Raw genomic sequence first — 15,186 nt, 5'->3', positions numbered from 1 at the left:
ATCCCATTGGAGTTACACACAGAGTGTCACCACTTATTGGAGCCATCTTCATTGGCAGCTACTTACTCCAGGTCTCTTTGAAATCTCTCCCCTCTTATCTTGTATCTGTGCCCTTCAGCTTTAGACTTCCCTACCCAGGGGAAAATCCACTTTCTCCATACCCTCATGATTTAATAAACTTCTATGAACCTCTCATTCTCCTACTGTCTGAAAAATAAAGATCCAGCCTCCCCCTAAACTCAGACCCTTCAGTTCAAACAGCATCCTAGTAAATCTCTTCTTCACCCTCTCCAGTTTGACGTCTTTCCTGTAACAGGGTGACCAAAATTGTGCACAATATTCCAAGTGTAGCCTCACCAATGACTTGTATAACTGCAGCATAATATCCCTATTCATATACGAGATGCCCTGACTGAAGGCGGTCAGCATGCTGAATGCCTTCTTCACCAGCCTGTCTACTTGTGTGGCCTCTTTCAGCGATCTGTGCACAGGGACTCCCAGATCCCTCTGTTCCACAACACTCCTCAGGGTTTTGCTGTTCACTCTATAGGCTCTATCCTGTTTCAAATGACTCACACTTCTCTAAGTTGGTCCATTTTCCATCCTCAGCCCATCTCCCTAACTGATCAAGGCATCTAAGAAATTCATTGTAAACTGATGGACAAAGCCCTCAACAAGACACCCTAATTTGGTATCACCAGCATAATCGTGTCATGTACAGTAATTCATATCCAAATCATTTATATAACAGAGGTCCTAATACTAACCCTTCTGGCACCCCACTAGTCACAGCCCTCCAGTTGGCGAATCAATCTTCAACCATCACCCTCTGCTTCGTTTCATCAAGCCAATTCCGAATCCACCTCACTAACTCCCCTCAAATCCTATGTGATTTCTCCTATCAGATCAGCCTGTGGGTAGGACCTTGTCCAAGGCCTGACTAAAATCCACATTGACAATATCTACTACCCTGCCTTCACCTATCCCTTTAGTTATCTCTTTGGAAAAGCTCCAAAGTATTCATCAGACATGATCTCCCACAGACAAAACCATGTTGACTATTCCTGATCAGGGCTTGTGTATTCAGTAATATTCCTGTGAATGAAGTTGCACTCATCTGCATGTGGTTCCCTGGCCCGTCCTTGCTGTCCTTTCTGAACAGTGGATCAATGTTAGCCACTTTCCTGTTTTGTGGAACTTCACTATGACTGGCAGTGAAGCAAATATCTGTGTTTGTGTTCTGCAAACTGCTCTGTGCCCTGTAACTGATGCCTTTGCTGTACCTGGGCCATCTTCAGGTGCTGTCAGTGGTAGAAGGCCCAGTTTAACTGTCTCATTGCTGCTTTGTCCTCTCTGGCAGAATGTGCTGAAGGAATGGCTGTACATGTGTAAGCAGAAACGAATCCCAGTCTCCAACATCTTCTCCCTGTCAAGAACCCTGGGAGACCCCGTCACCATCATGGAGTGGCAACTGCACGGACTGCCAAGGGACATGTAAGCATTCTTTCTGACATCCTGATGGATTGCTGCCGGCTCCAGGAACTGGTCCCTCATATGGTGTTACTCTCCACCAGGTTCTCAGTGGACAATGCCATCATTGTGACATCTGCCCAGCGCTGGGCACTCATGATCGACCCACAAGGTCAGGCCAACAAGTGGGTGAAGAACATGGAGAAACCCAACAAACTCCAGGTCTGCAAACTGTCTGACCCAGATTACGTCCGCACCCTGGCAAACTGTGTCCAGGTAAGCATGCCCCCAGCTCTCTCACTTCGCCGGCTACAAGACCCCTAGGTGTCCAGCGCAGCATCTAGGTCTGGTTGGGGCTTTGTGTTGGGACCACTCTTGGTGGGATGGGAGAGTAAACAGCCTTATCCCTCATCCCAAATGTATATCTTAACAAAGACAGAGTAATAGAGCACTACAGCAGAGAAACAGGCCCTTTGGCCCAGTTAATCCATGCTGATCATTACTCTGCCTAGTCCAAGCAACCCACACCTTGAAGCATAGGCCTTAATGTACTTTTTCAAATTTCTCTTAAATTTTGTATTTGAAATCGTATCCACCACTTCCACTGACAACTCGTTCCACACTCTCACCACCCTCTGAGTGGACAAGTTCCCTATCAGTTTTCCTTAAATATTTCAAGTCAAGTTTATTGTCATTGTCTACAAACATGTATATATTGAATATAACCATATAATGTATATAGTAATGAGACAATGTTCCTTCGAACCAGGGTGTATGTGCATGTGCAAGCAGAAACATCTTTCACCTTTCACCCTTAACCTATCACCTCTAGTTCTAGTCTCACCCAACGTCAGTGGAAAAAGCCGGCTTGCTTTCACTCTGTCTTTACCCCTCATAAGTTTGTATACCTTATCTACCTTAATTGTTCAAAAGTCATTCCAGAGAGAGTGGTTTATACATTATTACTGATGGATTTTGTTGTTACGATGTGAAGCCTAACCCCAGTTAAAACAAGTTCAAGTTTAATTATCATTCAACCATACTTAACAGTGTTCCTCCAGGGCCAAGATTCAAGCCACATTACCAACAGCACACAGCACATAGCACACTGTACACAGCACACTGTACACAGTACACAGCACACTGTACACAGTACACTGTACACAGCACACTGTACACAGTACACAGCACACACAGCACACTGTACACAGCACATAGCACACTGTACACAGCACACTGTACACAGTACACAGCACACTGTACACAGTACATAGCACACTGTACACAGCACACTGTACACAGTACACAGCACACTGTACACAGTACATAGCACACTGTACACAGCACACTGTACACAGAGCACTGAACACAGCACACTGTACACAGCACACAGCACACTGTACACAGCACACAGTACACAGCACACTGTACACAGCACACTGTACACAGCACACTGTACACAGCACACAGAACACAGCGCATAGCACACTGTACACAGCACACTGTACACAGTACACAGCACACAGTACACAGCACACTGTACACAGCACACAGCACACTGTACACAGCACACTGTACATAGCACATAGCACATAACACACTGTACATAGCACACTGTACACAGCACATAGCACATAGTACACTGTACACTGTACATAACACACTGTACATAGCACACTGTACACAGCACACTGTACACAGCACATAGCACATAGCACACTGTACACAGCACACTGTACACAGCACATAGCACATAGCACACTGTACACAGCACATAGCACATAGCACACAGCACACTGTACACAGCGCACTGAACATAGCACATAGCACACTGTACACAGCGCACTGTACACTGTACACAGCACATAGCACATCGCATAAATAGCACATGCGGTTACTGTTGCAGAAAAACGTACAGTCACAGTCAGTCAGTGGGTGCCGTCCAGAATCCGGGGTTGGCAGCTATGCACCTCCATCTTCTTCGATCTTGTGACAGCACCAAGTACAGCCTACCCTCCAGTTTGTTCTCAGTGGCCGCCTTGGCACCGCCCGCCGCCGTCCCCGCCGAACTCGAGCCCAAGGCCGTGTCGGCCTCCAGCTGTGGCTGCTTCTTCGAGCTCGGCCCTTCCTTAGGTGGAGGCCTTGGGCAGGTCCAGGCACACGGTACAGCGCCCAAGTTCATCGTGTCTCTTCTAACTAGGTGCATAACATACGTTTCATGGATACGTGGTGAGGCTGTAGTCTCTTCTACAGAAGATGGCCGTTGGCTCACAAGGAGCTCATCCACCCTTTGTCAGGTCTTGTCTGTTTTAGTCCCGCTGGGTGTCCTCACACCCTCCTCACCAGACTAAGTCCGGTGGGGGAGCCGGCCCAAGTCGCCGACCACTCGACCACAGCCCCCGGCCGAGTGCAGGGCGCCCACTCCCCCAGCCGAGCGCCAGGTGCCCACCCCCCGCCAAATCTCTCCGAGCATCCGGCGCCCGACCGAAAACCAAGTCACAAAGAAAAGTAATATAGCCCAAGTCCCTGAGTGGCATGTGTGTAGATTGAACGTAAGTTGCAAGTTGTCTTCGTTCAGCTTGTACACACACACTCACTCTCTCACTCACACTCACACAACTCACTCTGACACACTCACACACACTCACTCACACATACACATACTCACACATACATACACATACTCACTCACACACACACACTCATACGCACACTCACTCATACACTCACTCACACCCATACACTCACTCACACCCATACACTCACTCACACACACACTCACTCTCAACACACACTCACTCATACACATACACTCACTCACACATACACACACTCACTCATACACTCACTCACTCATACACTCACTCACACATACACACACTCACTCACACATGCACTCACTCATACGCACACTCACTCATACACTCACTCACACCCATACACTCACTCACACACACACTCACTCTCAACACACACTCACTCATACACTCACTCACTCACTCACACATGCACTCACTCATACACTCACTCACACACACACTCACTCTCAACACACACTCACCTTTCTGCAAATGAGGGGTTTGGGACTGTTATTGTCGCTGCTTTTTAGCTGTGGGGAAGGGGGATTTTGGGGTCTGAGAGTTTTGTTTCTTTTCTTTTTCATGCAGGGGGAGTTGATGCCTTTTCTTTTGACAACCATGGTCTCTGTATTTCATGGCTATCTGGAGAAGACAAATATTAGAGTTGTATCATACAATAAAATGAACCTTTAAACCTTTGAACTCTATTATCCTTTTCCTGTCTTAATGTTTTTATGTTATATATCAATGATTTGAATGATGGAATTGATGGCCTTGTTGCAAAGTTTGTAGACAATATGAAGATAGGTGAAGAGGTAGATAGTTTTGAGGATGTAGAGAGGCCACGGAAGGATTTAGGAGAATGGGCAAAGAAGTGGCAGATGGAATACAGTGTCGGAAAGTGTATGGTCATGCACTTTGGTAGAAGAAATGAAAGGGTTGACTATTTTCTAAATGGAGAGAAAATACAAAAAACTGAAGTGGAAAGTATCTTGGGAGTGCTTGTGCAGGATTCCCTAAAGATCAATTTGCAGATTGAGTCTATGCTGAGAAAGGCAAATGCAACGTTAGCATTCATTTCAAGAGGACTAGAATATAAAAGCAAGGATGTAATGTTGTGACTTTGTAAATCACTGGTGAGGCCTCATTTGGAGTATTGTGAGCAGGTTTGGGCCCCTTATCATAGAAAGGATGTGCTGAAACTGGAGAGGGTTCAAAGGTGGTTCACAAAAATAATTCCAGGATTGAATGGGGCCTGTATGCACTAGAATTCAGAAGAATGACGGGTGACCTCATTGAAACCTATTGAATGATGAAAGGCCTCGATAGAGTGGATGTGGAGAGGATGTTTCCTATGGTGGGAAAGTCTCAGACCAGAAGAGACAACCTCAAAATAGAGGGGCTTCCTTTTAGAATGGAAGTGAGGAGGAATTTCTTTAGCCAGAGAGTGGTGAATCTGTGGAATTCATTGCCTCAGGTAGCTGTGGAGGCCAAGTCATTATGTATATTTAAGTCAGAGGTTGATATATACTTGATTGGTCAGGGCATGAAGGGATATGGGGAGAAGGCAAGAGATTGGGGCTGGGAGGAAAATTGGATCAGCCATGATGAAATGATGGAGCAGACTCAATGGGTCAACTGCCCTAATTCTGCTCCTATATCTTATGGTCAAAGCGATATACTTTTATTGAGGGAAATGGTCACAGTGGTACTCTGCACTCCTGACCATGTACTCCTGATGTTGCTCCAGTTACCTGTATCTTGTATTTTAGATGTAACTACCTCCCTGTATCTCCTGTCAATCAACCGTTCAGCCTCCCAAATAATCTGCAGTTCTTTCAGTTCCAGTTCCAGTTCCCTAATGTGGTCTGTAAGAAGCTGCATTTGGATGCACCTTGCAGGTACTATAGATCTCCCTCCCTTCTCGCTCCCACATTCCTAGCATTCCCACTCCTCTAACTGTGCAATAAGAAATAAATAAACTTACTGGAAATTTTCCTAAGCCTCCACCTCTCTTGCTGAATCCTCTCGAGCCAAAGCCTCAAGATCTCCACTCTAACCCTGTCCACACCAAAATTGCCCATTCTGCCTCTAGCTATTTTTTTTTATTGCTCCTTGCCAAGTGTCTAATGATCTCAAGCCTGCCAAAAGGTTTGAACAGACCCCATTTGTTTTTTACACCTCCCTGCGACTCACCACAAGCAACGGTTTCCTGTAGCTCATGCTGAAGGCCTGCTCCTCTGCTACATCTACAACTCCAGACACAGGATGAAGGCACATCAGCCCATCGTGTGCAGTCAGGATGTAGAGCAGGTGTGAGTTGCCTTCCAGCTCGCTGCTGGCACCAGCTCTTTATTAGTAGTACTTTAATTGAAGAAATTGGATTGCTGTCTGTACTAAACTAGTTGGGAGGATGCAAAGAGATTGAAAATGAATTGAATGAAGCACAAGAGATTCTGCAGATGCTGGAAATCCAGAGTGACGCCCACAAATTACTGGATGAACTCAACAAGTCAGGCAGCATCTATGGAGAGGAATAAATTTTCAACTTTTCTGGCTGAGACTCTTGGTCAGAACTGCAAAGGGAAGGGGAAGAAGCCAGAACCATTTCTTTGGAGGCCGAATTGTTGGGTATATTCGGACCAGAGATCGACGGATGGTGAAATACCAATGAAGCTGAGGTTGTGAGAAGGGAGGCTTTAAGGGGATAAGCCTGCTGAATGTAGATCTGATCACTGTGTCAGGTATTGAAGGCGAAGGAGAAGGTTCCCCTGGTGAATTCCCAGGTGAAGGAGTGGATGAGGAAGGGTGTATCCGATGGAATTAGCCGTGGGCTGACCAGTACGGTGTTCTCCCAGGTCTCAGAAGGACCATCATGTCCGATGAGATGAGGAGGAATTGTTTTCTCAGTGGGGGGGGACTGTGACAGTTTGGAGCTCTCTACCTCAGTGAGGGTCAGTGGAAAGTGGTAGATATTTAAGGTACCGGTAATCGGGGATGTGCACAGAGAGTGGGGAAGGTGTGCTGGGGTCACGCCTGAGCCAGCGATAACTGTACTAGATGGTGGAGCAGAGTGTCAGGGTTAAATGGCCTGTTCTCTCTCTCTCACTCACTCACAAAGGCTACACATGGAGATGTTTGAACATCACTGAGCAGCACTGCAGGAGTGAAGCCACTGGGAGGTTAAGGTTCTGATTGTCAGATTTCTCTCTGGATGCTTTGACCATAAAATTAAATCAAGCTTTCTGTGAGTGAAATGTGATAAGGTTCATTCCCTATCACTGTCACCAATTCTCTGATGAATTGGAATCAAATTGTTCACATGTACCAAGTTACAGTGAAAGGCTTGACTAGCAAACTGTCCATACTGATCAGATCATTACACGGTGTATTGAGGGAGAACAAGGTGAAACAATAACAAAATTCAGAATAAAGTGAAACAGCTACAGAGAAAGTGTAGTGCAGGCAAATAAAGTGCAAGATCATAACAAGATATATTATGAGTCCAAGAGTCCATCTTATCATAGTAAGGAAGAGGTGTATAACATGATGAGAGGCATTGATCATGTAAATAGTCAGAGGCTTTTTCCCAGGGCTGAAATGGCTAACACGAGAGGGCACAGTTTTGAGGTGCTTGGAAGTAGGTACAGAGGAGATGTCAGGGTATGTTTTTTATACAGAGAGTGGTGAGTGTGTGGAATGGGCTGCCGGCGACGGTGGTGGAGGTGGATACGATAGGGTCTTTTAAGAGACTCCTGGACAGGTACATGGAGCTTAGGAAAATAGAGGGCTATGGGTAACCCTAGGTAATTTCTGAAGTAAGTACATGTTCGGCACAGCATTGTGGGCCGAAGGGCCTGTATTGTGCTGTAGGTTTTCTATGTTTCTGTGTTTAATGTCTTGCTAGAGTGAGGTAGAAACCGTCCTTGAGCTCGGTGGTACATGCTTTCAGGCTTTTGTATCTTTTGCCTGATGGGAGAGAATGTCTGGTGTAGGTGGGGTCTTTGGTTATGTTGGCTGCTTTACTAAGGAAGCCACAAGTATAACTATGATATACTGAACTTTGTCCACAATTCTTTCGTGGTCACATACAGAGCAGTTGCCATACCAAGTCAGAAAGAATGCTTTCCGTGGTGCATTGAGTAAAAATTCATGAGAGTTAATAGGAATGGCAATTTTATTTTAGCTTCCTGAGGAACTAAAGACTAATGCCTTGGTGCTTTGGTAAGAAATTCACCAGCAAAGGGATTGAAACCATGGAGATGAGACTTCCTACACCTGCAGCTCTCTCAGAGATGGCGCTTATTCTGCCTCCATCTGCTGAACCAGCGCGAGATGAGGAACTGCTTCATTCTTGTTCTGCAGAAAAGTGGCTCCAGGATCACGTCCACTGTACCAATGTTCAGTCCATGCCATTCAGGGACTTGTGCTAAAATATTTACTGCCTGTGACTAAGTAACTATTTGTACTGGGTACTGTGTGTGACTGTATGTGAGTGTAGTGATTTAGTAACTATTTAAGAACATAAGAAATAGGAGCAGGAGTAGGCTATCCGGCCCATCGAGCCTGCCCCGCCATCCTCCTATCTTCCAGTCAGTGTCATTCAATTACATTCCTGTGTCTTCCTTCGTGTCCACTTCCCAGTTTGGAAATCCGATCTTGATTGAGAATCTCTCTGAAGAACTCGATCCAATTCTGGAGCCATTACTGCTGAAGCAAACATTCAAGGAGAACGAGATGGACTACATCCGCCTCGGAGAGACTTCCGTTCAGTATTCCAGGGGTTTCAGGCTCTACATGACCACCTGCCTTCACAACCCCCATTACCTGCCAGAAGTTTCAGTCAAGGTGAGCCGGTTGATGTCCACCTTCCCACGAGGAAGGCTAGGTGTGTGGGAGGTTGGAGTGTCCTTGGAGCTAAGCATTTGTTGATGAGTGGGCTGCCATGGGGTTGGGATTGGATTTAGGTTTGGTGGTGTGGGACAGTGAGGGAATGGCGGAGAGAAGTAATTAATGTGGGGAGGGACTAGACGTCAGAGGGGTTATGGTTTGTCAGAGTCACACGTCACAGAAACAGCTCTTCAACTCAATTTGTCCATGCCAACCACATTGTCTATCTGAGCTAGTCCCACTTGCTGGCCCATTTCTTCTAAACCTTTCCTCTCCCTGTACTTATCCAAATGCTTTTCAATCACTTTCATTGTACCTACATGTACCACCTCATTCCATATACTCACCACCCTCTGTGTGAAAAGACTTGCACTCAAGTTGCCTTTAAATTCTTCCCCTCTCACCTTAAACCCATGCCCTTTAGTTTTAGACTCCCTTCCCTGGGGAAAAGACTGCGACTGTCCACCCTGTCTAATCTCCTTATGATTTTATAAACCTCTATAAGGTCATACCTCAGCTTCTTACATACCAGGGAAATAATCCCAGCCACTACATCTCCAATCCCAGTATCATCCTCATGAATCTTTTCTGCATATCTTCCAGCTTAATAATGTCCTTCGCAGAGCAAAGCAATCAGAATGGGGCACAATGCTCTGTGTGATCTCACCAATGTCATGTACGGATGTAACGTGTCCTGTCCAGTGAAGGCCAACATGCCAAGTCCCTTCTCCACCACCCTCTTTACCTGTGTCTACAATTTCAGGGAACTTCGTACCTGTACCCGCAGGTCTCTCTGTTCTTCCCAAAGTGCAACAATGAGGGAGGGATCCACGAGGAGGTAGGGATCAGACCTGCCTGAATATTGAGAGATGATGTTAGCTGTTTTCATGTTGGGAAGGTCAGAGCTGTAGAAACGTAGTCCTCAGGCTTCCCAGGTTGATGCTGACAAGTATCTTACATTGCTCTAGTGGGTGTCCCCTGAACAGGGTCTTGTACTTTCTTAATGTTAAATTATATTGAGGTCCATAAGGCATAGGAGCAGAATTACTCCATTCAGCCCATCGTCTGCTTCACCATTCAGTCATAGCTGAGTCATTTTTCCTACTCAACCCCTTCTCCGCATAAACTTTGACACACTAATCAAGAACCTATCAGCCTCCATTTTAAGTATACCCAATAACTTTGCCTCCATATCCGTCTGTGGCAATTAATTCTATAGATTCATCTCCCTCAAGCCAAAGAAATTCCTCCTAATCTCTGTTCTAAAGGGGCATCCTTCTATTCCGAGGCTGTGCCTATTGGTCCTAGACTCTCACACTAATGAAAACATCCTTTCCATGTCAGCTCCATCCAGGCCTTTCTATATTGGGTAGGTTTCACTGAGAATAACCCTCCCTCAGTTTCTAAACTCCAGCAAGTACAGGCCCAGAGCCATCAAACACCCTCCTCTGAACACTCTCCAATGCCAACACATCTCTTCTTAGATAGGGGAACAAAAACTGCTCAAAGTACTCCAAATATGACCTGGCCAGTGCCTTATAATGAATACTAGCATTGCATTTGCCCTGCTCACTACCGACTCAACTAGCAAGTTGACCTTTAGTGAATCTTCACGAGGACTCTCAAGTCCCTTTGCACCTCTGATTTCAAAATTTTCTCCCCATTTAGAAAATAATCTATACCTTTATTTCTCCTAAAGGAAACTGCATAACCATAGATTTTCCTACACTGTGTTCCATTTTCCTCTTATTTGCCCGTTCTCCTAATCTGTTCAAATGCTTCTATAGATTCCCAGCTTCCTCAACCTGCCCATCCGGCCTATTTTATTTTGTGCTTCCAATTCCCCGAAACCTCATCCTTAATTGATTTGTTCTGCGGAATGGTGTGTAGGGGTGACACCAGACATTTTTTCTTGCTGGTGCTACAGTGGGGCTGAATTACTCAGTGATGCTGCTGAGGGATGTACTGTATGGTAGTATGTATTCGCAAGGCCAGACGCGTGGCGTTCAAAAATCGGTTTCAAGCATTACATGCCTATTATAAATGCCTCTGTTGATTCACAAGCAACAGCAATTGATAAATATAATATAGAAGTGAACTGTGACAGTGCCAACAGCATCGGAGACAACCCGGGCTACACAGAGCAAAAACAAACAAACCAACAGAGCATCCTAGCAACAGCAGACAACGTGAATCACGCACCAATCCCACCATCAGTGTCAAATGAGTGCTTTTCAACTGAAAAACACACTAACTCACAATGTCCACTGCTATTCGCATTACATAGACAGACAAGGCCAAAAGATACACCATTATTAAAGTCAAATAAGGCAAGCAACAGATACAAGGCTTTACCAGGAGTCGGACAAATCATATTCTGACCATACAATACTTCAATTAATTCAGCTACTGAATTTAAAACAAAAATCAACAGAATCACCGCTTGGAAGTTGAAGCAAAACCAGTAGCTTAACAGCAGTAAATGTAATAGTTTAGGATTTGCAGGAAACATAAGGACTGTGGGGTATCCACCACAAAATAATAATAATAATCAGCATTGGTCTTGGCCCAAATTTTTAAAAAAATCAACCGCACTCACCATTGATGTTTTCAAAGAACGAACCGTCTGTTGTTCTGATTGGTGGTGAAAGCATCAATGATTTTCTGGATGTCACGTGCTTTGGTCCTCCGGCTGTTTATGGCCAACAATCTGAATTCGGCCCGTGCCTCCATAGCAAACTTATGAGCTGCACTTACATGGTGGGTCTTGAAAGCTGTTGTAGCTTTCCGCCAGTTACGGTAACCGGTGACATTGAAGGTAGACTCAGAATGGAACCCATGTCCTCCACACAGGAAATGCCTGCATGCAAAGTAGAATGTAGTATCTTTTGTGATCGAATATTGCAGCCAGGAGTACAGGTCAAACCAGCCACGAATAAAACTCCTTTGCTGATTGCCAAACTGTTGCAAGCAGCGAAGGGTACTTTTTCAATACTGGCCGACGGGGTCCTTCCTCAGGCTGCTGGCTAACATCCCACTATTCCCAGTATTCCCACTAGCACTAAGAGCAGCTTCATCTTCCGAATCCCGCTCCATTTCTTGTTCCTCTACTTTGCCCTCACACTCTTTCGATGAACTGCTGTCGTGCTCATCCCCACTTACTTCTTTCTGCATGTCACTTTCAACTAAGACAGGCTCAGGCTGAGACACCACTGATTCATAAGACAAGACCATAAGACAAAGGAGCAGAAGTAGGCTATTCGGCCCATCGAATCTGCTCTGCCATTTTATCATGAGCTGATCCATTCTCCTATTTAGTTCCGCTCCCCCGCCTTCACACCATAACCTTTGATGCCCTGGCTACTCAGATACCTATCAATCTCTGCCTTAAATACACCCAATGACTTGGCCTCCACTGCTGCCCGTGGCAACAAATTCCATAGATTCACCACCCTCTGACTAAAAAACTTTCTTCGCATTTCTGTTCTGAATGGGCACCCTTCAATCCTTAAGTCATGCCGTCTCGTACTGGACTCCCCCATCATGGGAAACAACTTTGCCACATCCACTCTGTCCATGCCTTTTAACATTCGAAATGTTTCTATGAGGTCTCCCCTCATTCTTCTAAACTCCAAGGAATACAGTCCAAGAGTGGACAAACATTCCTCATATGTTAACCCTCTCATTCCCGGAATCATGCTAGTGAATCTTCTCTGTACCCTCTCCAACGTCAGCACATCCTTTCTTAAATAAGGAGACCAAAACTGCCCACAGTGCTCCAAGTGAGGTCTCATCAGCGCCTTATAGAGCCTCAACATCACATCCCTGCTCCTATACTCTATTCCTCTAGAAATGAATGCCAACATTGCATTCGCCTTCTTCACTACCGACTCAACCTGGAGGTTAACCTTAAGGATATCCTGTACGAGGACTCCCAAGTCCCGTTGCATCTCAGAACTTTGAATTCTTTCCCCATTTAAATAATAGTCTGCCCGTTTATTTTTTCTGCCAAAGTGCATAACCATACACTTTCCAACATTGTACTTCATTTGCCACTTCTCTGCCCATTCTTCCAATCTATCCAAGTCTCTCTGCAGACTCTCCATTTCCTCAGCACTACCGGCCCCTCCACCTATGTTCGTATCGTCCGCAGACTTAGCCACAATGCCATCTATTCCATAATCCAAATTGTTGATGTACAATGTAAAAAGAAGCAGCCCCAACACGGACCCCTGTGGAACACCACTGGTAACCGGCAGCCAACCAGAATAGGATCCCTTTATTCCCACTCTCTGTTTCCTGCCAATCAGCCAACGCTCTATCCACGTATGTAACTTTCCCATAATTCCATGGGCTCTTATCTTGTTAAGTAGCCTCATGTGTGGCACCTTGTCAAAGGCCTTCTGAAAATCCAAATATACAAATCCACTGGATCTCCCTTGTCTAGCCTACTGGATGAGGTTGTTTTCTCACTAAAAATCGATCCATTTTTCACGCCAGCCAAAATAATGCACATGCCAAGCCCACGCTAGCTTGTAAAAGCACAATGTGTGTGTGTGGGGCATCCGTTAGTCTCGCGAGACCATAGATCTGCGCCTGGATATAAACTCTCGCATGAGTAAGAGTGAGTGACATCACCACCTTAAGTGATCTTAGATCAGCTTAACTGATCTCAGGACTAGAAACTCTTCTAATCGTTTGGCCATGATGGAAATAAATAATCTATAATCTACGTTAAGAACAGATATTGGTCTAAATGACCCACATTCCATGTTATCCTTTCCTTCTTTCGGTATAGCTGAGATTATCGTCTCCTTCCAGCTGGATGGCATTGCGCCTTTCTTAGAGCCCAGTTCAGTGTGGGGAGTAAAACAGGAATTAATTCATTTCTAAATTCTTTATAACACTCTGTCGTATATCCATCTGATCCTGGTGACTTGATAATTGCTTAAGCCTACTACTTGCGGTTTTTAGTTCAGCTTCAGTTAAGTCAGCAGTCATCGTTCTATTTTGTTCTTTGCTTAAAGTGGGTAACTCTAAAGAATTCAGGAAAATGTCAATTTGGACTATGCTTTCCCCTGGAGCTTTGGAATATAGAGTTTCGTAAAACATTTCAAAAGCTTCATGAATTTCACTTAGCTTATTTTTTATCACTTTTAGAACATAGAACATAGAACATAGAACATAGAACATAGAATAGTACAGCACAGTACAGGCCTTTCGGCCCACAATGTTGTGCCGACCCTCAAACCCTGCCTCCCATATAAGCCCCCACCTTAAATTCCTCCATATACCTGCCTAGTAGACTCTTAAACTTCCTAGTGTATCTGCCTCCACCACTGACTCAGGCAGTGCATTCCACGCACCAACCACTCTCTGAGTAAAAAACCTTCCTCTAATATCCCCCTTGAACTTCCCACCCCTTACCTTAAAGCCATGTCCTCTTGTATTGAGCAGTGGTGCCCTGGGGAAGAGGCGCTGGCTATCCACTCTATCTATTCCTCTTATTATCTTGTACACCTCTATCATGTCTCCTCTCATTCTCCTTCTCTCCAAAGAGTAAAGCCCTAGCTCCCTTAATCTCTGATCATAATGCATACTCTCTAAACCAGGCAGCATCCTGGTAAATCTCCTCTGTACCCTTTCCAATGCTTCAACATCCTTCCTATAGTGAGGTGACCAGAACTGGACACAGTACTCCAAGTGTGGCCTAACCAGGGTTTTATAGAGCTGCATCATTGCATCGCGACTCTTAAACTCTATCCCTCGACTTATGAAAGCTAACATCCCATAAGCTTTCCTAACTACCCTATCCACCTGTGAAGCAACTTTTAGGGATCTGTGGACATGTACCCCGAGATCCCTCTGCTCCTCCACACTACCAAGTATCCTGCCATTTACTTTGTACTCTGCCTTGGAGTTTGTCCTTCCAAAGTGTACCACCTCACACTTCTCCAGGTTGAACTCCATCTGCCACTTCTCAGCCCACTTCTGCATCCTATCGATGTCTCTCTGCATTCTTTGACAATCCTCTACACTATCTACAACACCACCAACCTTTGTGTCGTCTGCAAACTTGCCAACCCACCCTTCTACCCCCACATCCAGGTCGTTAATAAAAATCATGAAAAGTAGAGGTCCCAGAACAGATCCTTGTAGGACACCACTAGTCAAAATCCTCCAATCTGAATGTACTCCCTCCACCACCACCCTCTGCCTTCTGCAGGCAAGCCAATTCTGAATCCAC

The 15,186-nt window shown here is 45.3% G+C and overlaps 1 protein-coding gene across 1 annotated transcript in view; it reads left to right on the top strand.

Moving 5' to 3' along the window:
- Positions 1–15,186, top strand: part of LOC134359584 (dynein axonemal heavy chain 3-like) — a 542,314-nt gene that overhangs the window by 394,990 nt on the left and 132,138 nt on the right. Inside the window, exons 54-56 of the mRNA XM_063073083.1 lie at positions 1,361–1,494; positions 1,575–1,746; positions 8,694–8,897. Of these exons, the coding sequence (XP_062929153.1) occupies positions 1,361–1,494; positions 1,575–1,746; positions 8,694–8,897 (510 nt within the window). The remainder of the gene's footprint in view (positions 1–1,360; positions 1,495–1,574; positions 1,747–8,693; positions 8,898–15,186) is intronic.

This window comes from Mobula hypostoma, chromosome 20, assembly GCF_963921235.1.
Source record: "Mobula hypostoma chromosome 20, sMobHyp1.1, whole genome shotgun sequence".
Classification (NCBI taxonomy): Eukaryota; Metazoa; Chordata; class Chondrichthyes; order Myliobatiformes; family Myliobatidae; genus Mobula; species Mobula hypostoma.
The sequence above is the reverse complement of the archived record's forward strand: the minus strand, read 5'-3'. Positions and strand labels throughout refer to the sequence as shown.